This window comes from Myotis daubentonii, chromosome 19, assembly GCF_963259705.1.
Source record: "Myotis daubentonii chromosome 19, mMyoDau2.1, whole genome shotgun sequence".
Classification (NCBI taxonomy): domain Eukaryota; kingdom Metazoa; phylum Chordata; class Mammalia; order Chiroptera; family Vespertilionidae; genus Myotis; species Myotis daubentonii.
The window spans coordinates 23,158,459-23,184,986 of NC_081858.1; the positions used below are offsets into that span (position 1 = coordinate 23,158,459).

General features: G+C 50.4%; 2 protein-coding genes across 5 annotated transcripts in view; one reads left to right on the plus strand and one right to left on the minus strand.

Annotated features, from left to right (window-relative positions):
- The window catches only part of SGSM1 (small G protein signaling modulator 1), a 61,019-nt gene extending 44,841 nt beyond the window's left edge, over positions 1-16,178 (plus strand). For 2 of the 3 annotated variants that reach the window (XM_059677208.1, XM_059677210.1), the window contains 10 exons: positions 355-483; positions 848-1,030; positions 2,302-2,370; positions 2,932-3,519; positions 4,755-4,879; positions 6,820-6,902; positions 8,176-8,285; positions 11,164-11,260; positions 12,355-12,522; positions 14,130-16,178. In XM_059677208.1, coding sequence (XP_059533191.1) covers positions 355-483; positions 848-1,030; positions 2,302-2,370; positions 2,932-3,519; positions 4,755-4,879; positions 6,820-6,902; positions 8,176-8,285; positions 11,164-11,260; positions 12,355-12,522; positions 14,130-14,218 — 1,641 coding nt within the window. In that variant the 3' untranslated portion in view covers positions 14,219-16,178. The remainder of the gene's footprint in view (positions 1-354; positions 484-847; positions 1,031-2,301; positions 2,371-2,931; positions 3,520-4,754; positions 4,880-6,819; positions 6,903-8,175; positions 8,286-11,163; positions 11,261-12,354; positions 12,523-14,129) is intronic. The other variant, XM_059677209.1, reaches the window with a different exon arrangement.
- Positions 16,016-26,275, minus strand: LHFPL7 (LHFPL tetraspan subfamily member 7). 2 transcript variants are annotated; one of them, XM_059677211.1, is made up of 4 exons: positions 26,097-26,275; positions 20,795-21,012; positions 19,871-20,009; positions 17,089-17,651 (listed from the first exon to the last, which is right to left on the minus strand). In XM_059677211.1, exons 2-4 carry the CDS (start codon positions 20,993-20,995, stop codon positions 17,389-17,391), a joined length of 603 nt encoding a protein of 200 aa, XP_059533194.1. In that variant the 5' UTR covers positions 20,996-21,012; positions 26,097-26,275; the 3' UTR covers positions 17,089-17,388. The 2 variants fall into 2 exon arrangements, 1 of the variants encoding a protein (XP_059533194.1); XR_009450175.1 differs by lacking the exons at positions 17,089-17,651; positions 19,871-20,009 and adding an exon at positions 16,016-16,136.
- Between the last annotated feature and the right edge of the window lie 253 nt (positions 26,276-26,528).

A 26,528-nucleotide genomic window follows, 5' to 3' on the forward strand; every position in this document is an offset into this window, starting at 1 on the left:
CTTTAACAAAAATGAGTTCATACTAGACACGATCTGCATCTTGTTTTTTTCCACTAACAGTACACATTGAGCATCATTTTGTGTAGGTTCTCATAGATGCACCTTTCTGCTCTCTGTGTGGTATTCCCATGTCGGGGTGTACTGTTCTCCCGTTGGTGGCCAGTTGAGGGGTTCCCAGGGCTTTGCTCTTTCATGTCACATTGTGGTGGATATTGGGTGCATATGGCTTTGCTCATTCATGCCAGGGGTCCTAAGGGCTAGGTCTGAAAAGAAGAACTGCTGGATCACAGAGTCTGTCCCTGGCTTTCTGTTCACCAAACAAACCCTTTGCTCTCCCCCATCCCCCCACCACAGAGTTACGAGGAGCAGGAGCTGTTGCGCCTTATCTACTACGGGGGCATCCAGCCCGAGATCCGCAAGGCTGTGTGGCCCTTCCTGCTGGGCCACTACCAGTTCGGGATGACAGAAACGGAAAGGAAGGAGGTTGGTTACCCTGAAGGGCACTGGGTCTTTGGCAACCAAAGGAGCCAGGTACTGTGAGGCTCGGGGAGCTCTGGTCCCATTTTGGACCAAGCTGGGCAGGGAGCTGGGGGGAGCCAGGAAGCTCATGGGCAGCGTTCTCCAATAGAAATACAGCATAAGCCATGGATGTCATTTTTTTTTAAATAAATTTTTATTTTGAGATAATTGTGGATTCACACCCTTCTTTATTACCTCCCACCTCGGCTTCCTGGCACATAGTAGGTGCTCAGTTAATGTGGGTTGAATGTTATGCCATGAATGTTAGATGGGTGCTTCCAGGGCTCAGGGTCCCAGCACTTCCGGTGACCTTGCATCTGCCCTGCAGGTGGATGAGCAGATCCATGCCTGCTATGCACAGACCATGTCCGAATGGCTGGGCTGTGAGGCAATTGTGCGGCAGAGGGAGCGGGAGTCCCACGCAGCTGCCCTGGCCAAATGCTCATCGGGGGCCAGCCTGGAGGGTCCCCTGCACCGGATGATGCACAGGGACTCCACCATCAGCAACGAGGTGATGGGCGGCTCACCTGAGGGAGTGGAGGGTGGGGTGTGAAAGCCAGGATCCTCTCCATCAGGCTCTGGTAGGAATGGTGAGGGCTGGGTGCCTGGGGCCTGAGGACAGAGCCTCGACCCTAGTTTTTGGGTGGAAGGAGACTTGGTAGTTTGACAGACCTAAGTTTGAACTCTAGCCCATTTTCTAGCCCTGGTGCTTCAGGCAAGCACCCATATTTCTCGGCCTCAGTTTCCTCATCTGTCAGAGGGAAATAATCATTTAGAGGGGAGGATTGTGCGCAGCTTAAATGAGTAGTGTACATAAAGCACCTACCACAGTTCTAGACTTCATTTATTCAACAAATGCTTATTGAGTGCCTACCATGTGCCAGGTACTGTCAGGAATGTTCTGAGATATCAGGAATACTTCAGTGACCAAGTCGGACATATCTGTTCTCACAGAGTCTCCAGTTTAGTGGCCCAGAGCAGGAACTGAAAAAAAAAGTTAATTCCCTTCACTAGTGATATATCAGCTATCATTTTGCTACACTAATACTGCGTCACAAGCAATCCTCAAAAGTCAATGGTTTCCAACAACACACATTTCCTTTTTCTCGTGAGTCTGTGGATCAGCAAGGCAGTTCTGAACTCTGAAGGTCAACTAAAAGTTTTGCTGACCTTCACAGAGCGCTCTCACCTGCCCGGACTGACTCAGTTGCACTCCACATCTTACCCTTCAGCTGGTTACCTGGTATTTTCTCACAGTGAACGCAGATTATAAAGAGAGACATACACAAGCTCTTTTTCAGGCTCTGCCCTGGTGACTTTGCTAACATCCCACTGGCCAAAGCAGGTCACACGGCCAAGCCTAGCATCAGAGTAGGCAGGAAGTAGAAGTTATAGGGCAAAAAACACAAATACAGAGAGGGAGTAAAAAAATCAGGCCATTCATACAAGTTACTCCGTGTCTAACTAAAATGTTAGCCAGAAGTCTCAGGTAGAGAGCAGTGACAGATGGGGTTTCCTGCTTGCAGGGGTGGGAGGTGGAGGCCCAGGGGCTGGTGGAGTGGCCTCTGAAGAGGCTCCAGGGCGCAGACAGTGAGACCCCCACCCCTTTCATTTCATAGATAGGAACCTGAGGCCTCGAGAGGGGGCCTCCTGAAGTCAGGAATAGAAATGAAACTGGACTTCTGACTCCCGCCCCAGCAACCCCTCCTGAGCTCAGTGCAGGGGCTCTGAGCCCGGAGGCTGCAGCCTCACCCAGGCTCCCCCCTGCCTCTTTTCTCTCAGTCCTCCCAGAGCTGCAGTTCTGGCCACCAGAACCTCCGCCTGCAGAGCGACTCCAGCAGCAGCACACAGGTGACCTTCCCAAGGCCACGCCCCTACCGGCCCATCACCCTCCCTCCAACCTGGAGCAATAATGGGCTTGGATGCCCATCATCTCCGAGTCACTTACGGTTTATTTGCTTTAGCCGTTATACTAGCATTAAAGATTGAGTTTTTAATTACGTACGTAACCACGAATCCATTTTCCCTGTAAAGAAGTTAAAATATTGCAGAGAAAGCTAAATTTGGCTTTGACGTGCATCATACAAACTTATGTGCACATAATTTAAGTAAAATATTAGTTAACAACATAAGGAACAGGTTAAACAAAGCATATTATATCCATGTAAATTCCTTAGTCATCCCTCCACAGAGTCAACTGCAATGCTTCCTTGCCTCTTTCTGGATTATTCTATGCATTTTCATACAGGTAGATTATCGCACCTTGTCCTGCCTCACTCCTTTTACTGACTGGGCAGTGTTCCATCACATGCATGTTCCGTATTTGAACCAGGCCCTGTTGAGGAGTATCTAGGTTCCTGCTGGAAGCAGTGTCCCCCCTAGTCCACCTGTCTTTGTGCACCTTGTCTTCAGGTGTTCGAGTCGGTGGACGAAGCGGAGCAGGTGGAGACAGAAGGCAGGTTGGAGGAGAAACAGCCCAAGATCCCCAATGGGCACCTGGTGAACGGCACCTGTTCCCCGGATTCCGGCCACCCTTCCTCCCACAACTTCTCCTCTGGCCTCTCAGAGCACTCGGAGCCCAGCCTGAGTACGGAGGACAGTGTCATGGACGCCCAGCGCAGTGCCTCCCTGGTGCCGCGACCCGGGGACGGCAGCGTGGACGAAGGGCAGAGTAGCGAGGCCACCACTTCCCGGGACGAGGCTCCCCGTGAGCAGCTGGCCGTGCAGGACAGCCTGGAGAGTGACCTCCTCGCCAACGAGAGCATGGACGAGTTCATGTCCGTCGCGGGCAGCATGGACGTGGCTCTGCCTGAAAAGGAGGGCCCCCCGATGGAGGGCTGGGGGGGCAGCGAGGTGAAGTGCGGCCGGGCGGACAGTGAGGACAACCTCTCAGAGGAGCCCGAGATGGAGAGTCTCTTCCCGGCCTTGGCTTCTCTGGCCGTGAGCACAGCTGCCAACAACGAGGCGTCCCCTGTGTCATCCAGCGGTGTCACCTACTCCGTAAGTGCCTACAATTCTCTGCTCAGTTTCCTACAGCTGCAGCAGGGAGGGAGCGCACCCCAAACCTCAGTTTCCAGACAACCCTGGTTCATTGCATTTTCCCCATCACAGAGAGATCACGGTGGAAACCCATTTGGGGGGAATGATGATAAAATACTTAAAGAACCCAGCCTTAGCAGTCAAACAGTCCTGGGTTTAGAACAGGGGTGGGCAAACTTTTTGACTCGAGGTTCACAATGGGTTCTTAAACTGGACCGGAGGGCCGGAACAAAAGCATGGATGGAGTGTTTGTGTGAACTAATATAAATTCAAAGTAAACATCATTACATAAAAGGGTACGGTCTTTTTTTTTTTTTAGTTTTATTCATTTCAAACGGGCCGGATCCGGCCCGCGGGCCGTAGTTTGCCCACGGCTGGTTTAGAGTGACCAGTTAGACAGGTCCCTTCATCTTTCTGAGCCTCAGTTTCCCTATCTGTCTTCCTGGCTTGTTTTCAAAATTACTGAGTCAGGCCCTCTGTGCCTACCACATTGTGAGCACTCGATCAATCGATAGCAGCCTTGATGATGAGCATCTTGACTTACACCCAGGTCCAATATCTTCTAAATCTTTGAGTTTGGCTCTTTGGAGTCCTGCCTCAATGTGAAAAGTCTCACTAGACTCCTTCCCTTGAGGGCGGGGGAACCACAACACCATTAAATCCAAGCTTAAATGTTCCCGTGTTGGCAGCTTCCCTCAAGCAAAAGCCAGCTTTGGTATTTTCTTGCCTTTTTGGATTGATTTTGGCCTTTAGATGTTCTTTTGTTTTCTTGCCATATCATTGAGCCATGTCATCAGGATTTTGGGGTCAAGGCATCAGGTCCAGCTTATTTCCAGAATCGGACTTCAGTTCCTTCCACTTACCCAGTCTTCGGCAGAGAGGGACATACTTCCAGCCACAGTTACAACTCTCTTTTAGTTTCTTCATCTATAAAATGGGAGTAATACATCCATGCACCTCATAGGATTGCTTTGTGTTATCAAAGAAAAACATTAAAACAATATTCCTCATACAAACTGAAGGGGATTTCTTAGAAAACTAACACCAAAAACCAAATCAAACCCTCAACTGGGCGAGGTAGAGGATGTCCTTACAGTGATGACAGGAGAGGGGAAGGGGAAGGGTGAGACTCTCTAAAATTAGCCTCTGAGAGGAGTTGGGGTGTAATTGTTTTCTTCCCTCCTGTGGGCCGGCAGCCGGAGCTGCTCGACCTGTACACAGTGAACCTGCACCGCATCGAGAAGGACGTGCAGAGGTGCGACCGCAACTACTGGTACTTCACGCCCGCCAACCTGGAGAAGCTGCGCAACGTCATGTGCAGGTGGCTGGGGCCGGGGCAGGGCTGCGTCTGTGGGGGTCAGATCGGAGGGGAGGGTAGAAGGCGGGCTGGGAGAGCCCAGCTAGAACTGCAGCCTCTGCAGCTGGCACCACGCCCACCAGATCTTATTCCAGCCCACGCTGACACTGTCACAGTCACAATAGTGTTAATAATAGAGGACATTTATTAAGCACGTACTGTATACCAGGCTCTGTCCTGAGCCCTTCACCGACATCATCTCTCTTAATCCTCACAACAAGCCTCTGAGGTAAGTATTATCCCCCTTTGTAGGTGAGGAAAGGGAGGCTCAGGGGGTACGACATTGCTCAAAGGCCTCCAGCTGGGCAGTGGCTGAGCGGGAACTCGTCCCCACATCTCTGGGGCTCTGGAGTCTGTGCTGTATTTTATTAAGCCAAGACCTGGGGCTACTTCCTACTTTTCATTGAAAGTTATTTCTATTTCTAAAAGTATGGAAGCAACCCAGGCTGATTAAAAACCTAAATCAACCAAGGAAATCAGTTCATAGATATAAAGAGAAACTTCTCCCATATCCAGTCATCAATGCCACTCACCAGAAGAAGTAAGTACTGCTAATATGTTAGGGAATATTCCTCTAAAGCCATATATATATATATATATGGCATAGATAGTATATTATATGACATATAATAACATCGTGTTTCATAGTGTAAACATTTTTTTACCTACATGGAATTATACTTCAAACTTTCTCTACAACTTGATTTTTGCGCTCAGGAATACATCCTGGACTTCTTTCCATGCTACTCTAACTTGGTTTGGCAAACTACTGTGCCCACAGGCCAGCTCCAGCCCATCACCTGTTTCTGTCAATAAAGCTTTATTAGAACCCAGCCATGCCTATTTGTTTGCATAGTGCTGTGACTGCTTCTGCAGAGTTGAGCAGTTGAGAAGAGAAGATGTGGCCTTCAAAGCTGAAAATAATGGTTGCCTAGCCCTCTCAGAAAAGGTTTACTAATCCCCGCTCTAGCACATTCTTATTAATGAGCACCACTGCTTAACCATTCTCTGTTACTGTCCCCCAAGCGATCAAAATTTAGTCTAGGGGGTACAAATATAATATAACATACTGATGTTACATTAAAACGAAAAACTAACGGGGGAAAAAGAAGGATAGACTGATTTTTGCCAGGTTATGGCATTGGGAACAATCATGGAAGGCACCACATAGGTGGTGACAATCGAGATGGACTTGGACAAAATTAGGAAAAACTGAAGAAACCATTTGGCCTACAGGTTAGAATCACATACCCTGAGATTGCCTGGGTTCAAATCCTGCCTCTGTCCTTTATTATCAGGCGTATGACTCTGTGTGTATCACTTATCTCTGCCTATCTCCATTTGTGAAATGGGATAATAATAGTTCCTTTTTTGTATTATTCTGAAAATTAAATGATGCAATATATGTATAGTAGGCCGAGTAAACAGTAAATGCTCAGTAATATTCACTACTTTTAAGTGGCAGATGGGAATTTAAGACAGAGGGAACTGTGCAAGCACAGGGGCATGAGCGTGTGCTTTATCTGTACAAGTTAAATAGTGCCATGTGGCCAGAGAGGAAGGACTGGGGCGTGATGGGTGAGACTGTGAATATGGAAGGGAAGAGACTGTAAGTGCCTTGTGCCCCCATTTAAGGGCTTGGATAGTGTCCTGTTACACAGTGAAGACTGTGACGGTTTTGAGCGCTCAAGGGACCTCCCTGAGCTGGGCTTTGGGAAGGTCATCCTGGTGCTGAGCATGTGATGTTTGAAGAGAGTGAGGTTGGGGATGGGGATGCAGGCAGGAGGTTGAGGGCGTGGTCCAGGTGAGGGGTGGGGAGCTGGACCACAGAGGAGGCAAGGGAGGAATGGGTTGGAGAGGCAGGTTGTGGGTGTCCACACTGAGCCCCTGTGTCTCTGTCGTAGCTACATCTGGCAGCACATTGAGATTGGCTATGTCCAGGGCATGTGTGACCTCCTGGCTCCACTGCTGGTCATTCTGGATGACGGTGAGTGTGTTCTCCTGCCAAGGGCTGGGGGTGCAGTTTCATTCCTACTGCTGGGGGCGGGGGGAGATGGGCGGTGAACGTCATTTTGTGTCAGGACAGGTGCTGAGAAGGCCTATCTGGTGAACACATGAGGGTCCTCATGAAATAAAAAGTCCTCTGTTCCATGGTGGCCACTGCTGAATGCCCAGTGCCCGCCACCCAGCCAGGGCGTTGCTAGCCACTGATGGTACAAACAGGAATGGGAATTAAAGGAAAAACCCAGGCCCAGATTAGATTGACACGCGACCTATGCGGTCTTTCTCCCAGTAACCCGTAATCCCAGTCTTATCATGATAAACACATCAGACAGACTCCAGTAGAGAGGCCTTCTAGAAAATACCTGACAAGTACTCTTCAAAACTCTCAAGGTCATAAGAAACAAGGAAAGCCTGAGAAACTTTCATAACCAAGCGGAACCTAAGGAGACATGACAAATGTTTCTACCCTAGATGGGTTCTTGGAAAAGAAGAGGGGCATTAGGTTAAAAACTATGGTCTTTAGTAAATAATATACTATCAGTGGGCCATCAATGACAACAAAGGTACCATATTGCATATAAGATATTCGTAAAAGGGGAAACTGGGTGTGGAGGTATATGGAAATTCTCTCTACTCTGTTCTCAGTTGTTCTGTACATCTAAACTGTTTTTAAAAAATAGTCTAAAAAAAATGAATGCGATCCTACTATGCCTTGGGACACCTCATAACTCTCCCCAAAATTACTAGGTGTTGAGAGGAAAAAGGTACCCCTTTTAAATAAATGTTTTAAACACTGGGTTAAACAGTATGAAAACAGATTTCTTTATTGTAGGACTTCTCATAGCTTTTTCTTTCTTTTTTTTTTTTAACGGTACAAATGCCATTTGGTTGCAACAGGAAGTGGAAGAGGAGGGGATAGGACAGCTCCAGATCCTGTGGCGGCTTCAGACTCCGTGGCCGTCCTCGGAAAGCGAGCTTTTCCCTAATATTTGTAGTGACTCTAAAGCAGCTTTTCTCAAAATTATTTTGGCATTTTTTCTGCATAACATCCTTCCAGTATTGATGTTTGCTGTTGTAATACAGAAGTCCCCAGACATGAGAATTTCATGAACCCTCCTAGAAATGGATGCACCAGCATTCCATTGGCCATGTGCTTCTCACGTGTGGCCAGCTCAGGGCCTGATACCGTGACTTTGGGACCTCCAGTCCCTTGGGCAGTGGTGGAGTTGATGGTTTCTCCTGTGCTCTTTCCCCAGAGGCCCTCACCTTCAGCTGCTTCACGGAGCTTATGAAGAGAATGAACCAGAACTTCCCCCATGGAGGCGCTATGGACACACACTTTGCCAACATGAGGTCACTAATCCAGGTGTGACGCAGTAATATAACTTATTCCAACTCAACCCAATGGGCCTCAGGTCAACTTAATAGCCACTCCTAGTTTAACTCAACTTAGTAACTCAGCCCAGCTGAGTTCAACTCAAAAACTCAAGTCTGCCCAGCCAGCGTGGCTCAGTGGTTGAGCATTGACTTATGAACCAGGAGATCAGGGTTTGATTCCTGGTCAGGGCACGTGCTCAGGTAGCGGGCTCAATCCCAGTGTGGGGCGTACAGGGGACAGCCGATCAATGATTCTCTCTCATCATTGATGTTTCTATCTCTCCCTTCCTCTTCCTTCTTCTCTGAAATCAATAAAAATATATATTTTTTAAAAACCCAAGTCCACTTAACCTCTGAATTGAACTAAAAAATTTAGTTCAGCTCAACCTTAAGTCAACAAGTCAGATCAATTCTACCAGATTCATTTTCACTGAGCATTTACTCAGTCCAGGCACTATGACCACATAATGACCAAGACACAGCCCCAGCCCTAAGAGGATGTTTGATTGTATTGGTCTTTTTCCTCAAAGTAATGTTTGGGTATATTACACACACACACACACACCTTTATTGAGATGTAATTCACATATCATGAAATGTACCCTTTTAAAATGTACAATTCAGTGGGTTTTCGAATATTCACAGTTGTGAAGCCCACATCACAGTCTAATTTCTGAACATTTTCATCCTCCCGAAAAGAAACTCCATACCCAGTAACATCAGTTCCTCTCCCCAGCCCCTGGCAACCGCAAGCCTACTTTCTGTCTTACACATTTATCTTTTCTGGATGTTTCATATAAATGGCATTATACAATATGTTGCTTTTGGGTCAGGCTTCTTTCACTTAGCACGATGTCTTCATGGTTCATCCACATTGTAGCATGTAGTATTTGTTTTTATTGCCAGATAATCTTCCATTGAGTGAATATACCATTTTTTTTTTTATCCATTCATCTGTTGATGGACATTTGGGTGGTTTCCACTTTTTGGCTATTATGAATAATGTTGTACATTCATATACAAGTTTTTATGTGGACATATGTTTTCATTTCTCTTGGGGATATCCTATCTAATAAAAGAGAAACATGGTAATTGGCGTACGACCACTACCCTTCCCATTGGCTAATCAGGGCGATATGCAAATTAACTGCCAGCCAAAATGGCAGCCGGCAGCCAGGCAGCTTGAAACTAACATGAGGCTTGCTTGCTTCAGTGACGGAGGACTCCAACGTTCCCCGCCTGCCACTGCAGGCCTCTGAGCTGCAACTCTAAGCAACTATGTAACAAATATAGAAGCTAAACAAAACCCCAGAAACCGGCTTTAGTCTGCCGGGCTTCAGCCAGCAGGATCGCAACATTGTAAGCAAAGGCCAGAAACCTACTTTCAGCAGCGGAGGCCTAAGAGCTGGAGCCAAGCCTCAAAGCTAAAACTGCCCCAGAATAAAAAGAAAAAAGGAGCGGTTGGGAGCTTCAGTCACCCCCAGCCTGAAAACAGCCTTCAGGCCCTCACCCAGACTGGCCAGGCACCCCAGTGGGGACCCCCACCCTGAAGGATGTGTGACCAGCTGCAAACAGCCATCATCCCCTCATCCAGGCTGGAGAGGCACCCCAGTGGGGACCCCCACCCTGATCCAGGACACCCTTCAGGGCAACCAGCCGGCCCCCACCTGTGCACCAGGCCTCTACCCTATATAGTAAAAGGGTAATATGCCTCCCAGCACCGGGATCAGCAGAGCTGCGAGGCCTCCCGGCACCAGGATCAGCGTGACAGGGGGCAGCGCCCAAACCCCCTGATCGCCCTGTGGCTGTGTGTGTGACAGGGTGCAGCGCCCCAACGCCCCCCCCCCCACGGGCCCTGCTCTGTGTGTGACGGGGTAGAGCCATAACCTCCCCATCGTCCCTGCCCTTAGTGTGAGAATGGCGGCGCCCCAACCCCCTGATGGGCCCTGCTCTGTGCGTGACAGGGGGCAGCGCCCCAACCCCCTGATCCGCCCTGCTTTGTGCGTGACAGGGTACAGAGCCCCAACCCCCCTGATGGGCCCTGCTCTGTGAGTGACAGAGGGCAGTGCCCCAACCCCCTGATTGGCCCTGCTCTGTGCGTGACAGGGGGTGGCGCCGCAACCTCCCCATCGACCCTGCCTTGAGTGTGACAGGGGACAGTGCCCCAACCCCCAAATCGGCCCTACCCTGAGCGTGACTGAGGGTGGCATCACAACCTCCCAATCGCCCTGCTCTGTGCATGACAGGGGGCGGCGCCCCAACTCCCCAATCGGCCCTGCTCTGAGCCCGACCAGGGGCTGCACCTAGGGATTGGGCCTGCCCTCTGCCACCCGGGAACAGGCCTAAGCCAGCAGGTTACTATCTCCCGAGGGGTCCCAGACTGCGAGAGGGCACAGGCCGGGCTGAGGGACCCCCCCTCCCTCCCGAGTGCACAAATTTTTGTGCACCGGGCCTCTAGTAAATCTATATGCAGCCACACCATTTTACATTCCTACCAGCAGCACATGAGGCTTCCAGTTTCTCTCCATCCTTGTCAACACTTTGCTGCCTGTCATTTTTATTATAGTCTTCCTAGAGGTGTCAAATGGTATCTCTTTATGGTTTTATTTGTATTTACCTAGTAACTCATGACATGGAGAATTACTCATGTGCTTATTGGCCATTTGCATATCTATTTTGGAGAAATGACTGGGTTAGGTTGAGCGAGGCTGATTTCTGCTTCAAATCCTTTGCCCATTTTTTACTGCACCTGGTTCTTCAGGGCTATATGGTGTCCAGTATGGGGATGGGCCTTCATTTATCCAGCTGTCCCCTCTGGTCTGGCCTTTCCTCAGGAGGCTGATGCCCACCTTTCCTTCCTCTGACAGATCCTGGACTCAGAGCTCTTTGAGCTGATGCATCAGAATGGAGACTACACTCACTTCTACTTCTGCTACCGCTGGTTCCTGCTGGATTTCAAACGAGGTACAAACATCAAACTGGGGCCTTGTTCCCAGACTCTTTGTAGCAGAACCTCAGGGAAAAGATACTACAGAGCAAAAGCTAGTGTAAGAGAGCAGTACCTACTTATTGAATTCTCATTATCAGTTCACCTACCTTATCTTGCAGTGACACCATGCAGTAGTAGTATTGCAGTCCCATTGTACAGATGAGGAAACTGAGGCTGAGAAAATTTGAACTCCGAGCTGGGAGGAATAGAGCCATTTCCCTTCCATTCTATTATGCTGCTTATCAGAGACCAAGAACACTGAAGCCTCTGGAGCATGTTTCACATGTGACTTATATATTATGGAGAACACAGTACACTGCTATGGCGCTAATTTGGGATGATACTAAGAATAACATCTAACACATACGGAGGTGTTCATTAAGTGCCAGGCACTGTGCTGAGCCATTTCTATATATTATGTTGTTAGTCTTTTACTGCCGTCACCATGACCCCACTTAGAGATGAGGAAAGAGAGTATCTAGCCCAAGGTCACATTGATGGAGCTAGAATTCAGACTGAGTTTATTGGGCATAGAAAGTCTTGCTCTCTTCTTTTTCTTTTTAAATTACATTTATTGGGGTTACATAGTAACATTATGTAAATTTTAGGTATACAAAGCCTTGCTCTTAACCATTGCTCTATTCTAGCTCTTCACTAGACCCAGATGCAGCAGCCAATTCTGTGTACAGGGGAGAGGGGAGATACACTCCCCATGGGTGCTAGAAGAGATGGGAGGGTACAGGAAGAAAGGAGGAGACTGGTCAAAGGGTAGAACCAGGATAGGTTAGTGTCAGTCAAACTGCATAATTCCTCCACTTGCAGAATGTCAGAGTTGAAAACTTGCAACCCATCTTATTTGTTAGCCCATTCTACAGATGGGGAAAACTGAGGCTTTGGATGGTCAAATGGCAGAGTCCAGGTCTCCTAGCTCCTGGCTTGAGCTCTGCTGCACCAGGACAGAAGCTCAGAGCACAGCTGGCCTGGGGTTTTTCCAGAGGGCGGGCAGCACCATGAGCCCTGTGGCTGACTCTCTCCCCATGTGTGTGTGCGTTGGTGTCTGTCTCGGCAGAACTCGTCTATGATGATGTCTTCTCTGTCTGGGAGACCATTTGGGCAGCCAAACACGTCTCATCCACCCACTACGTCCTGTTCATCGCGTTGGCTCTGGTGGAGGTCTACCGTGACATCATCTTAGAGAACAACATGGATTTCACAGACATCATCAAGTTCTTTAATGGTACCCACAGGACCGGGATCTCATCTGAGGAGTGCAGGCTTCTAGAGGGCCCCTTCCTGGGGCCTGGGGAGGGATGGAAATTTACTGAGATTGACACACAGGAGGGGCTGGAGGGGCTTCTGCCCACTTCTTGTGTCTCTTCCCAATGGATGAGTCGACCTCCTGTATTGCTGAGGATATGTTTTCCCCTGGGATCTGGCAGAAGGAGCATGGGTGTTGAAATCGAGCTCGGGGCAAACCCTGGCTCTGCCACTAGCCAGCTGCGCCCATGGACAAGTCACTTTCCTCTCTAAACATCTGCTTTCTCACCTGTGAAATGGGGTAGCAGTGTCTGCTTCAGAGGGTAGGTGTGTGTAGGAAAAGCAAGCAAAGGAAGGCAGTTGACGTGAATAAAAAGGGCATAGCCTTGGAAATCAGAACAGATGTGGATTCTGATCCCAGCTCTGCCACTCGGGAGTTGGGGGACCTTAGGCAAATGGCTTCTTGTCTCTGGGCTTCAGATCCTGGAGGATGAAAATGGTGCTAGGCCTCAATCACAGAGATGTCAGGAGAGCATGAGAGCTACTCCATATGAGGGGCCCATAGCAGGAAGCTGTTGGTACTGTTTTTGGTTTTTTAACCAAAGAAGGTTTTGGAAAAAGCAAAAGGAGAAAAAAAGCCATCTGTGACCTTCCCCTGGAAACATCATTAATTTATTTTAGAATAATTGTAGATTTACAGAAAAGCTGCAAAGAGAGTACCCAGTGTTCCTGATGCCCCTTACCCGGCTCCCCCCAGTGCTAATAAGTACAGTTGCTGATGGGAGGTGTGCACCCGCTGGACTTGGCCCGTCTTCTCAAGCCTTGGAATCCGGTTGACACCACCACCTTCGTTCCCTGTGCCACGTGATTTTCACCCGCTTTCTGAAAACCTAGCTGTGCAAAGCTATAAAGTCATCGGCAGGAATACAATGTAGTTAGCGAACTCACTCACTCTAGTGTGCAATAGATGTGGCCTATTGTGGCATTTCCCTCTACATTTTTCTGGGTTCACAGCGGTGCTCTCAGGTACCTCGGCACCCAGTTCGGGAACCAGGGTCTTACTGCCTTTTTCCTCTGCTAAATGACTTCCTTATGATATATGTCTAAGTTTATGATTATTCTGCCTTAAAGATTTGACCATTTTGTGTGGCTCTTGATAACTTTATTTATTTATTTTTCTTTCCGTCTTTCCCTCCCCCTTCTTTTGCTTCCTTCCCCTGACACTTCTAAGCATCTACTGTGTGCCCAGCATTGCTTTCTTAAAAAAAGTTCCCAGGCACTGTATTTGTAGGAAGGGGATGGGAAGACCTAACATTTTTAGCATGCCCTGAACCAGCGTCATCTCATTTGATCTCACAGTAACCTAGTGTGAAGCAGGCACTGTTACAATCCCCATTTTACAGATGAGGAAACTGAGGGCCAGAGGTGCCTCAGGACTTCCCCACGGTCTCTGCTTCCAGATCCCTCTGGGGCTGAAGTCAGAGGACAATGATGGGAACACCCCAGAGACCCTTCCAGGTGCTGGAAGTGTGTCCCGAGGATGGACACAGAGGGAGGCTCACGAGCTGTCCCCTTCTGCTCTTTCAGAAATGGCCGAGCGACACAACACCAAGCAGATCCTGAAGCTGGCCCGGGACCTCGTGTACAAGGTGCAGACTCTGATTGAGAACAAGTGAGGGCCGCCTCACCCAGGCAGCCTCAGCCAAGCTGCCACCTGCCTGCCGTGCCCACTTTTCCTCCCAGCCACCTGGGGAGCGAGGTCCTGGTGTCTGTCTGTGAGCATGGACTTCTGTGCAAAGAGAAACTGGCCCGACTTTGGCCGCCGGGCAGGCGGGGTCGAGGGCTCGCCCCTTGAGTTCAGCCTTACGTTTTCCTGTTTGACCAAAGATCGCCCGTGTCTGGGATTTCTCCTTGCGGGAACTGTCAGTGGATGGAGGGAACGTCTTTGTTCAAGGCCTCCAGACGTCTTCTCTATTCTCTCCCCGTCCCTCCAGACTGTCTTGTCAGATGAGACGTGGGATGGGATTGTTTCGGAAGTTGGTGTAGGAGTCTGTGGGGTGCCCTCTGTACTCTGGAAGGGGCCTTTGCAGATGTTCCAGAACAGCTGGAAGACCGGCTGGCCGCAGGGTTTTTGCACTTAGCACTGTTGACATTTGGACTGGGTCATCCTTTTTGGGGGGCGGGGGGCGGGAGGGTGTTCTGCACATTGTAGAATGTTGAGCAGCATCCCTGGCCTCTCCCCACCAGATGCTAGTACTACCCTCCTCCCCACCCCATTGTGACAACCCAGAATGTCCCCGGATATTGCCAAATGTCCCCACTGGCTTAGAGGAGGGGCTACCAGTGTATCTCCCAACCGGTTCTCTTTCTACCTAAGCTGCCCGTGTCCTGAGGCCCCCTCCCGTTTAGGAAAGGCACGCGGGAGGCCTCGCACGTCTCCCCTTGAGGGGTGAGATTCCGTCCGCTGTATTCTCTCGTTTTTCTCCTCCACCTGACTCTGGGAGAGACTTCTTTTCAGGAAGGGAGTCTTCCTGCGGGGCAGTGGGATCCCAGAAGTGTCTGCAGGTGGGAGACAGTCCGGGGCTCTTCTGGGTTTCACCCAGAGCGCCCTGTGATCCCCCCAGGAAAGACTGCCTCTCCTTCCACACATGGGTCTGGTGCTCCAGGAGCTTGGAATGTGTGTGTTGGTGCAGCTGTTCCCCAAGTGCCCTTGCTCACTCAGGACAAAGGAAGAGGAAGACAGAGGGCAGCCAGGGTGATGTGCGTGTTTTCCACGGTGGCTCAGTCAGGAAATGGTCCCCGCCACGTCTTCTCTCAAAGGGTCGCCAGTCCACAAACAGATCCTGAGTTCGGTGGCTCAGCTGCCCACCTGTCCTCCAGGAAAGTGGTCCTGCCCACTCTGTTCTGATAATGCACCAGAATCGGGGGAAACAGAGTCGGGGAACTGCTCTTCCCAAGAATGGCAGGTCGGGTTTTGGAGATGGCAGGAGACACCTAACACATTGAAGCGTTGACACGGGGTGCTTAGTCCTCCCACCCTGAGCAAACCAGGACCGGAGAAGTCCCTGCCCTGCGTGCTGGGGAAGCGCTTCCCTCGGTCACAGCGCCTCCAACTGCATCTGAGTCCCCACCTTCCCCTAGTGGGGCTTCCTGGGAGGGACAGACAAGCCCCAGAGGGCCCTTGCTTCCGAAGAGCGATCATCCTCTCACCCTGGTTCCCCAGTTTCCTTGGATGGGAAAAATGTGCGAAAGGCCCCCCCGAGAAAAGTGCATTCTGCCACATAGCTGCTCCTAGCAGGGGATGTTTCGTTAGCACAACCCAGACCCTCTGGTTCTTACTTATTTTTTGACGGAGTAGTCACACAGCACAGCACAAGATTTCCTCTCTGCCTTCTCTCGTGGTGTCCTGGGACACGTCGTGGTTGTGGCTTGGACTAACTGCTCTCTGTTCAGCTCTCTGCTTCTTCAGGTGTCCGTGAGCTGCCTTGTCGTCGTGTCCTAGAGTTGAGTGTGTGGGAGTCGTTCTGTCTGCAGCGTGCCCTCCTTTCTCAGTGTTACCAGCACATCTTGTAACTGTTTACTGAAGAGTTGTGTCTATATAGAGAGAAAACATATATAAACCAAGAGGTGTGTGAACCTGAGTTATTTTTGTTTCTCTGTTTGGGAGAATTTTTTTTTAACTTGAAAGAAGTGTTTGTTTCTGAAGACTCCATCCTCCCACCGCAGAGGCTCACATCCCCAATGGACACAGAAGTTCAAGGCAGGTGAATCACTTCGCATCCTTGTATCTTAGCTGTTCCCACGAGTAATGCTGCAGAACAGACCACCCCAAGTCTCGTGGTTTAAAATGGACATTTATTTAGCTTGTGACTCTGTGTCAGCAATGTGGGCTGTGTTCAGCTGGGAGGTTCTTCTGGTCTCAGATGGACTTCATGTGTCTGTGATCAGCTGGGCAGCTGGGCTGGCTATTGGCCAGGACCATGGGGCAGCGGGGCCCTGTGTCTCATGTCCTCCAGCTGGCTCGCTCAGTCTTGTTTACGTGGCCATGGCGGCATTTCCAAGACAGTGAGCAGAAGTGTGCAAGGCCTCTGGAGACCGAGGCCCGAGATTGGCATCAGGTCATTTCTACCATATTCTCTTGGTCAGAATAAGTCACATGGCTGAGCTCAGACTCGGAGAATGGGGAGGTAGACTCCACCACTCCATGGGAGACTTTGGAAAATGACATTGAAAAGGGGTTTGGGCCTGACTGGCATGGCTCAGTGGTTGAGCATCGACCTATGAACCAGGAGGTCATGGTTCAATTCCAGGTCAGGGCACATGCCCAAGTAGCAGGCTCAATCCCCAGTTTGGGGCATGCAGGAGGCAGCTGATAAGTGATTCTCTAGTCATCGATGCTTCTAGCTCTCCCTCTCCCTTCCTCTCTGAAATCAATATATAGATAGATAGATAGATAGATAGATAGATAGATAGATAGATAGATATAGATATAGATATAAATTGATATATATATATATATATATATATATGGACACAGGTGGGGAAATCATTGAGGCCATTTTGCAAACAGTGTACCATGTACCCCAAGGTCCATGCACAAGAGTCGTCCCCAGGTGGGGATGATTTCTTGGTTATGACCTCAGTTTCCCTGAGTTCCCATCATAACAACCGGATAAGGTCGGCAATATTTCACACACAGCCATTTTACAGAAAAATACAGTGAGGTCCAGAGAGGTGAAGTGGCTTGCCTCAGGTCACAAGGAAGCAGTAGAGGTGGCATTTGAACCTAGGTACGTGGTGATTTCATGTACCTGTAAAATGGGTTCTTTTCACTCCTGAGAAAATTTTATTTCCTCACTTCTGGCATAAGGATGATTTTCTCAGTGTCGCTGGAGAAGCGGATGGTCCTCCCCTGTACTTTGGTCGCGCGGGGCCACCTGATGACGGCCAGGATGCTGGCCAGGACTGCGTTGAGGATGGCGGTCACATAGCCCCAGCCCAGCTGGCACTGTCCACTGCGGTACACAGAGGAGGATCCACAGGCCTCCTTGGCAAATGGGGAGGCCAGGCCGATAGGGAAAGCCAGCAGGCCCACAACGGTGGTGGTGGCTGGAGACAGCAAAGAAGAAAGCCAGTGTGTCAGGGGCTCTGGGCTAACCTTCCCTGACTCTCACTCATCCACCCTCCTGTTCACCCATCTGTCCATCCATCCATCCATCCACCCATTCATCCATTCATTCACTAATTTATCAGCCTGTCTATCCCTAAAATTTTTTTATTAAAGTATAGTTGGCATTCAATATAATATTTGTTTCAGTTGTACAACTGAAATCACAGAGTAATTTGACATTTATATACCTTACAATGTGATCACCACAATAAGTCTAGTAACAGTCTGTCACCATGCAAAGTTAATATCAAAATAGCACATCTTTCCTTTTATCCACCCTCACTGAACTATTCTTGTGCCCATTTGTCCATCTACTCAGCCATCCATTCAACCATATTCTCATTCATTCATTCATTCTCTCCATCCCTCTATCTGCCTATCCATTCACTCATCCAAACATCTATCCACCTGCCCACTTAGCCACCTGCCCCCTGCATCCATCCATCCATCTATCCATCTATCTCCACCTTCCATTCATATTCCAATCTACCCATTCATCCTTATCCATTCATCTACTAAGACATCCATTGTCCACTTATCAATTCATCCATCCACTTATCCTCCCACCCATTGATTCATTCATTCACCAGTCCACCCATTCATTCACCAGAATTGTTTAGGTGCTGTTGTGGGCACTGATGATGCTAAGGAAATGGGCCGGACACCTCCTCACGTTGGGCACTCCCAGTGCAGGAGAATCAGGTGAACCCTCAGCCTCGCTTGCTGCTCCTCAGCCACACCAGTCTCCTTGCAGTTTTCTGCACACCCCTGCTCTCTTATCTCCGTGCCTTTGCCCCTGATGTTCCATTACATGAAATGCCTTTCTACATTTGACCATAACTCCCACTTGTTCTTCCAGACTCAGCTCAGGTGATGCTTCCTCCAGGATACCTTCTTTAACATCCTTCACCCTCCTGGAATTTTTCCTTGCACCCTGTGCTTATCCCCGTTGTGCCAAGTATCTATTAGTTGTACATGCCTGCTGTACCCATCCTCACTAGCCACTGTGCAAGCCTGGTACAAGGACTGTATCTCCAACTATTGAGCATCTGTTATGTGCAAAGCACCATGGTAGATGCTGGTGATACTAAGACAGACATATCCTCACCCTCATGGAACTGACGTTCCAGTGGAGAGAACTGGACAGTAATCAGGAAAGCAGATAAGAGATTTCAGGTAGTAAGTGCTGTGCAAAATACAAAGCAAGACAAGAAGGAGAATCTAAGGAGAGGGGAGCTCCTACCTGGAGGCCATGGAGGACCTCGCTGAGACAGAGCCCTTAATGAAGTAGGGAAGCAAGATAAGTGAAGATGTGAGAACAGGAGTCCACGCAGAGGGAACAGGCCGGGTGTATATGAGCAACAGAAGGCAGGCCGGGGTGGCTGGAGCACGTGGAGCCTGGCAGAGGGGGCCAGAGGTGAGGTTGCTAAGAGAATGGGGGGTTGATCACGTGGAGCCTCATAGGCCACCATAAGGAGTTTGGATTTTACTCTGTGAGACAGGAAGTCAGTGAAGGGTGGATGAGCCTGTCAGGTGGCAGGATCTGAAGTCAGTTTTAACAGGACCCAGTTGGCCAGTGTGTGGCAAACCTTCTAAGGTGGCGGGCAGCAGAGGGGCCCATGAGATGGTTATTGTTCTACTGCAGATGAGAGATGGTGGAGAATTAATTGGGTATGATTACCATTAAGGCCTGGGCTAGCTCATTACAGAGACTAAGTGTGAGTCAGGGAAAAGCAACCGTTCAGGGCAGATGCCACCCTGCAGTCTCGCAGCTTAGCAAGTGGAGCGTAGGCTAGATTTCAGCGTCTGTCAGCCCTCTGCTGGCACCCTGTGCAGTACCCGCGCTGCCCAGCTGTGTGTGGTGGTCCAGGTAGAGAAGATGCAAAGTGGATGGATAAGAGAGAAATAAAGGGGGACCGACGATTAGGACTGAGATTAGCTCAGGGCAGGAGAGGGTGCTGTTAAGGATAGCATCCCCTCCACCCCCGCCCCTGACCATTTCTGGCTTGCTAAAGGGCCAGGAAGAATCAACACTCACTCCTAGGGCTTATCTCTGAGATTTGACCCAGGAGGGCAGACTGCTGACAGGTTTTTCCCTTTCATTCATCATTCATTCCACAGCATGTCTGGACTGCTTACTATGTGACAGTGGGTTTACCTGCAGCTGCCTGCACCCCCCGCATTTTGCCACTGCCCCTCCTTGGGCACAGCTCTTTGGGGGCCAGGACCCAGGACAGGAGGAGAATTGCATGGAAGGCCACGAGGAGCCAGCCTGCAAGGAGAAGCGCAGCTGAGACCTGCCAGGAGGAGAGAGGAGTGGAGGTGTTGCCTGGGTGGGGGCAGGAGGATGTTCCCCTGCATACTGACCAGCTACTGAGTCCTTATCCCCATTTTACACGTCAGCAAACTGAGGGCCCAGGAGGTAGGGTCATTGGCCCCAGGGCACACCGCTAATTAAGTAGTAGAGCCAGGGTTAAGATCTGGGTGTACAACCACCACACCCGACCTACATTGACTACCTGCTGTACGGCGGATCACCTTTGTCGTTACCGGTTTTGAAGGCTGTATGATTTTCCTTACAGGTACTGGACTGGGAGTCCTGGCCCACTGCCCCCATTATTGAATTTGGTAATGTGCCTCATACCAGAGACTTCCAACACCTTGGCTGTGGTTTTCCAACCTAGCAGTGCGTAGAGGGTGGCCAGGTAGGCGTGTGCAGGTGGTACACGGCACAACTCAGACGCACTGGGATCACAGATTTGCATATATTGATTACAGTAATTCTCCAGCAGATGGCAGTTTAGTGTCCTAAAGAAGGGGCCCCTTGTCTTAATTTGTACAAAGGTGCTATATGGGCTGACACCTGCTTTTAGAATCATCCTGGGTGTTTGCTAAAATGCAAATAGCCAGACCCAGCCCCCCCCCCCCCCCCCGGCTACTCCCACCCCCACCCCGAGTCAGAGGCTCAGGTCAGGGCTGGCGGTGGTGGTGCAGAACTTGGCTTTGTTTCGCGCCCGTGGGTTTGACAGTCCCCCTTCCCTCACACCCCAGGTCCCAGTGAATTGATGAGCAGAGGACTCACCTTCCAGGCAAAGTCCGGAATGTCATCCAGGGACCTGAAGATCCCACAGCTCTGGTTCCAGCTGTCACCCTGAGGCCAGGAGCAGTAGGAGAGGACGCCAAAGGAGAAGGTGGGCGTCTGGAACCAGGCAGGGGAGAGGAGGCTGAGGGCCGAGATGCAGGTCAGGGAGAGTCCCAGAGCAACCCACACGCTGCCCACCATCGTGGCGTGTCAGTGACCTGGGGTCAACAAGCAAGATTAGTGTGGAGACTGTGGGGCAAGGAGAGGAACGGGGCCTTTAAAGGTGCCCCCCACCCCCACCCCCCCGAGCCAGGGATGTGATTCTGTGTTCATACCCCAGGTCGTCCGACTACGTTCGACCTCATGATGCAATGGGAGATGCTAACAACTGGTGTGGAGAAGTGGTTTGTCCCAACAAGTCCTGGAAGTAGGGATCCCAAGTCTCCGAATAAATGTTAGTGCTTAGACCTTTGAATAATCCCACCCTGCATTGCACGTCATCATCACTGCTCCATGCAAGGCCCCCTCAGTTTCATCCATCCATCCATTCATTCATTCATTCATTCATTCATTCATTCTCTCTGCCCATCAAGCCTTGCACTGTCCAAAAGGACTGTTTCTATCTACCCAGAGGGGTCACCTTTTCTTTTCTTTTTTTAAATATATTTTATTGATTTTTTACAGAGAGGAAGGGAGAGGGATAAAGAGTTAGAAACATCGATGGGAGAGAAACATCGATCAGCCGCCTCCTGCACATCTCCCACTGGGGATGTGCCCGCAACCCAGGTACATGCCCTTGACCATAATTGAACCCAGGACCCTTCAGTCCGCAGGCCGACGCTCTATCCACTGAGCCAAACTGGTTTCGGCAGGGGTCACCTTTTCTACGTCACACAAACATGCTGTGTTTCTAGCAACCATCCTGCCCATTTACCCCTGCCAATCAGTGACCACTTTAATTATCTAATGTATATCTTTTTGTTCGGAGGTATTTTTGCAGGTATCTTTCATTTAAGTAAATGGCATTAGTTTAGAAAACCACATGGAGACCCAGAGAGGTTATGTGACTTGCCCAAGATCCCCTGGCAAATCAGGGGAGAACTGGAAATAGAAGTCAGTACTCCTGCCCCTGATTTATAGAAAGAAACCCCCCTTCTTCCCCCAGCCATATCCCTACCACTCCTCTTCCCCAAGTTTTTGTCCCCGTGGCTAGATCCAAGAGAGAGAGGAGGAGCAGAAGGTGGGGAAGGAAGGTAAGGACTCCAGCGATGGCTGGAGAACTGAGGGTGAACCATGAGGACAGGGAGAATGTGATTGTGGAGTGCAAACTGCTCCAAAGGGAAGGTGAGACCCCACTTCAACCACTAACCAGCAAGCACCCCTTAGAGTCCCCTCCACCCCTCCCTGAAGGGGTGAGCATGACACCCTTCCCTCCCCACCCTCTTCCCAGCCCCCTCCAACACACATCAACAAATGCAGAGAGTTTATGACATAACCTCACGCTGCAAGGGCCTCTATAGAGTACCTGCTGTGGAGTTTTCCAGATGAGGAATGTGGATGCCACGGTGCCTCTGGTGGTCCTTGGGGGACATACTCAGATGGCACCTGGACCCAGCCTTCAGTGTCACTCAATCATAAAATGCCGGAACTGTTCAATTCTCAGCTCTCCTTCTGTCCGTCCCTCTCTACAACTAAGACTGTCTCTGTGGAAGCTGATGGGTCTTAAACTCCTCTCAGGCATTGATTTGTCACCCTCTCTCTTTCACAAAGATAGGGAGCCCCGAGCGGGCAGCAGAGTCAAGTGGGGATCTGGGGATACAGCTGGATTTTCCTTGTATTTTTGTTTTTGTTTTTGGCACAAGAGTGATTGCCCATTTACAATTGAAATTTATTTAAATGAAAAAGTGAGTCAACATAAAATCTAACCTACACAATCATAGAGGAAGTCGGAAGGTGGTATGCCCACGCTGTCATTGATGGCCAGAACTGAGCCCAGAGGGGTTGAGCCTACCCAAGGGCACTCAAGGTCAAAAGCAGCTGAGCTGTCAGCCAAGCCAAGGGCATCTACACAGACTTCCCAGGGCCCGTCCTTTTCAACCTTAGTTTCACTTTAGGCCACCAAGCCTGGCCAGCACTTTACACATGGCAGGAACCCTGGGCTTGGATGCCGGCCAGTCACTCTGCCATTTCCCAGCTCTGTGACTGGGGCAAGTGGCCCCATTTCTCTGAGCCTCAGTTTCTCCATCTGTGAGAGTGGATTAGAAATCCCAAGGGGCAGGTGGCATTGGGTTCCATCACTGAGCAGGTGATGTAGACAGACCACATCCTCCCCTTCCCAGTGCTGTGACCTTGGGGATGTCCCCTCACCTCTCTGGAAAATGGGGGTGGGGTTGTTGTGAAGGTCAAAAGGGATAAAATCACGTGTGTGTTGCAGGGGGAAGAAGAGAGAAGCCTGGTCAGGTAGGTAGGTTGAGGTTATGTTGCCTAGACTTTTTATTCCCAGGATTAGAATAACCTCATGGCTGCTTTCCAGCAAGTGAGAGGTGGCCCTTTGAATGAGGGAAGATGGATTTTTTTCCCTCCTCCACCAAAACCGGACTCTCCTTGGGGTTTGGCAGGATCCCAAGGGGTGTAATTCCAGCCAGGAAGCCGGGGAGCCCAGGCGGACCGAGGCCCGTGATTTTGCCTCTGTCCGTCCCTGTGGCTCTCTGGGCGTTTCTGACCTTGAAAGGAGTTTTGTTCTCCAGATAATGTGCTCAATGTCACCTGGGAAAATCACGCTGACTGTCCAGGTGCCCAGAAAGCTAAATGAGGCATTATAACCCAAAACCACATCCGGCCAGGCTCCCCTGAGCTGGACTCCCGCTGAGGGACGCTTGCAAGGGACTGGGCAATTTCTCCTCCTGCTCAGCATTAACTGTCGGTGGCGGTCAGCGCTTCCTGAGCACCCACCAGCCCCGTGCTAAACACGTGGAGCATCTTGTTTCATTTAAGCCTCACGGCTGCTGGATGCTAAGTCCTGTTGTCTTGGTTCCCATTTTACAGATGACTAAATGAAGGCTAATTTTATACCCTCCAGAGTGGTGGACCAGGGACTTTCACCCCGGGAATCGGGCACCTGACTCTGGGCCCTAAGCCCAAAGCGATATTAAAGGGTTAGATTAAAAGTCAAATACCCCAGTGGTTTCCTGGGGCTGCCCGGGCGGTCGCCCCTCCCACTGCTGCAGCCAGGGAGCACGGACAGCCCCCGGGGAGCCCTAGTCGGCCAGCGTGGGAGAGCTGGGATTTGGGAGTTCAGAGGTGGTTGCTAGTGCCTTGTTATATCCCCAAGCCAAGTCCCTCGCTTATCCTGGCTTCCATATCCTCATCGGTCAGCTGAAGGGGTTCATCATTTATTCAGCTTACACATGCCCAGCTCTGTGTGACCCTCACAGATACAGTGTGAATAGAACATAAGTCCCTGCCCTCAAGGAGCTTAGGGCTTTGTGGGCTAGACAAATAAACAGGGTAGAACAAATATGGCGTATCTGTCCTTCCATCCACCCATCCACCCAGGAACTATTCTAGGTGCTGGGGATTTAGCAAAATTACTGTCCTCACAGAGCTTGCACTTTTGGGAGGAAGACAGTAAGAAAGACGTCAACAAATAAGGTGCCAGATGTCAATAAGTGCCAGAGAAAAATGAGCAGAGAAGAGGGATGTTGAGTGATGGAGGATGGTCATGGAAGCCTCAAAGAAGGTGACCTTCGAGCAAGAGCTGAGGGAGGCAGCCATGTGGGCGTGTGGGGGAGGAATATTCCAGGCAGAGGGAGGAGCAGTGCAAAGGCCCTGGGGTGAGCGAGTGCTTGGCATGTTTGAGGAAGCAAAGGCCCCGGTGACTGGGAGGAACGAGGAAGGCGGTGAGTGGTGGCCTCGTTGGCAATGGAGATCGTTGGCTTTGACTTCTGAGTGAGTTGGGGAGTCTGCCGATGGTCTTGAGCCGAGGAGTGACATGACCTGTCTTGTGTTTTAAGATCGCTCCTGCTGCTGGATGAAGGGTAGGTGGAAGGGAGGACAAGGGAGAAGCAGTCAGGAGGCAGCTTCAGACAGTCAGGTGAGGGACACCGCTGGGTGGGATGGAGGGGCAGAGAGGGAGGGCGGGGCAAGGAGTGGATGGAGTCTAGATCTTTGTTGAAGGTCAAGGGTCAAGCCAGCCGGAATTGCTGATGGAGTGGACTTGGAGTGTGAGAGACCACGATGCCCCCAGGGCTTTTGACCTTGGCACCTGGGACAGGGGTGCTGCCATTACTGAGATGGGGGAGGCAGGGTTGTTAGGAGAGGGACGGGTCTCTGAGTGTGATGTAGCCTAAGTGAAGTTTGAGGTGTGTATTTCACCAGCCCTTAGATTAACGGACACGAAAGGCATGCCCCACACCGAGAGAAAGCGCAGGGCCATGTTGGGGGCAGCATGGAGCGGGGGCACCTGATCCAGCCGGGGGCACGTGATGTCCAGGCTGAGATCCGAAGATGGGCAGGTCGGACCGGGGAGGACTTTAACCTGCACCCTTTGTCTCCTCCCAGTGGCACAGCCGGGTAAGCTGGATTTCTGGTTCTGTTCCAGGCTCTGGGACAAGTTGGCAGTGTGAGCTGGGTCTCATTATGCAGTGTAAGGGCTCAGAGCCTCGGTTTCCCCATTGCAATGCAGTGCGCCTTTGTGTGCCCCCCCCCCCATTCATCTGTTGAAATTCTAACCCCCAAGGTGATGGCCATAGGAGGTGGGCCTTTGGGAGGTGATGAGGCCATGAGGGTGGTGCACTCATGTGGGATTAGTACCTTATAAAAAAGACCTGAGAGCTCCCTTGCCCCTTCCTCCTTGTGAGGCCATTAGGAACCAGGAAGGAGGCTCTTACCAGACACCAGGTCTGCCTGTGTCTCATTTGGACTTGCTTCCCAGCCTCCAGAACTATGACAAATAGATTTCTGTTGTTTACAAGCTGCCCTGTCTGTGGTACTTTGTTAACAGCAGCCTGAACAGACTAGGACACCCGCCTCCAAAAGGATGGCCAAGTCCTACACCAGCAACTTAACCCTTCAGATGTGATGGATTTCTTTGAAAATATGATTTAAAACGATGGATGCATTCCCCCATGCAGGCTTGTGTGCACACACACACACCACATCACATAACACACACACCACATCACGCACACAATAGTGTATGTAATTTCCAGGGCTCACAGACCCGAAACGCATTATGGCCCCTGGGAAATACTCCCCTCTCTCCTCCCTCCTGACCTCAGAACACTCTTGCTTCCAGACTCACCGCGCTTCAGGTCAAGCCCCTCCACCGTGGCCTCTTCTGCTTGGACTCCAGTGTTAGACTAAGTCTGTGACCTCGTAAGATGTCTCCTTGCCTTTGAGGGAAACACTCAGGTTGGTGAACAAAGCCCAGGTGTGTGATAAGCTGGGGGGTGTGTACGTTTCCTCCCACTTCCTTCAGTCGCCAGCCTTTCACTCCAGGCTGTCTGGTGGGCTGGGCAACGAGGGAAACGCCAGCCCCAAATCAAAGCGCGTGAGGGTGTGGTGCTTCTGGGTGGAGAAGGCGTGAACAGGGATTACCGATCCACAGCTAAACCTCAGGCGTGGCCCTTCTTGCCACTGTGCCCTCTACCTTTCTGCCTTGGTCATTCTAGTCCTGCCAACAGATTTACATATTTCTCCGGGTCCTGGGGATCTCCCCTGCAGGCTGTGAAAG

Excerpts from the sequence above, each read along its gene's own strand:
- LHFPL7 (XM_059677211.1), bottom strand. The coding sequence starts at position 20,995 with ATGGTGGGCAGCGTGTGGGTTGCTCTGGGACTCTCCCTGACCTGCATC. Across the intron at positions 20,010-20,794 it reads TTCCGGACTTTGCCTGGAAG|GTCTCAGCTGCGCTTCTCCT; the intron begins GTGAGTCCTCTG and ends TCCTCCTGGCAG. Across the intron at positions 17,652-19,870 it reads GGGGGTGCAGGCAGCTGCAG|CCACCACCACCGTTGTGGGC; the intron begins GTAAACCCACTG and ends TGCTGTCTCCAG.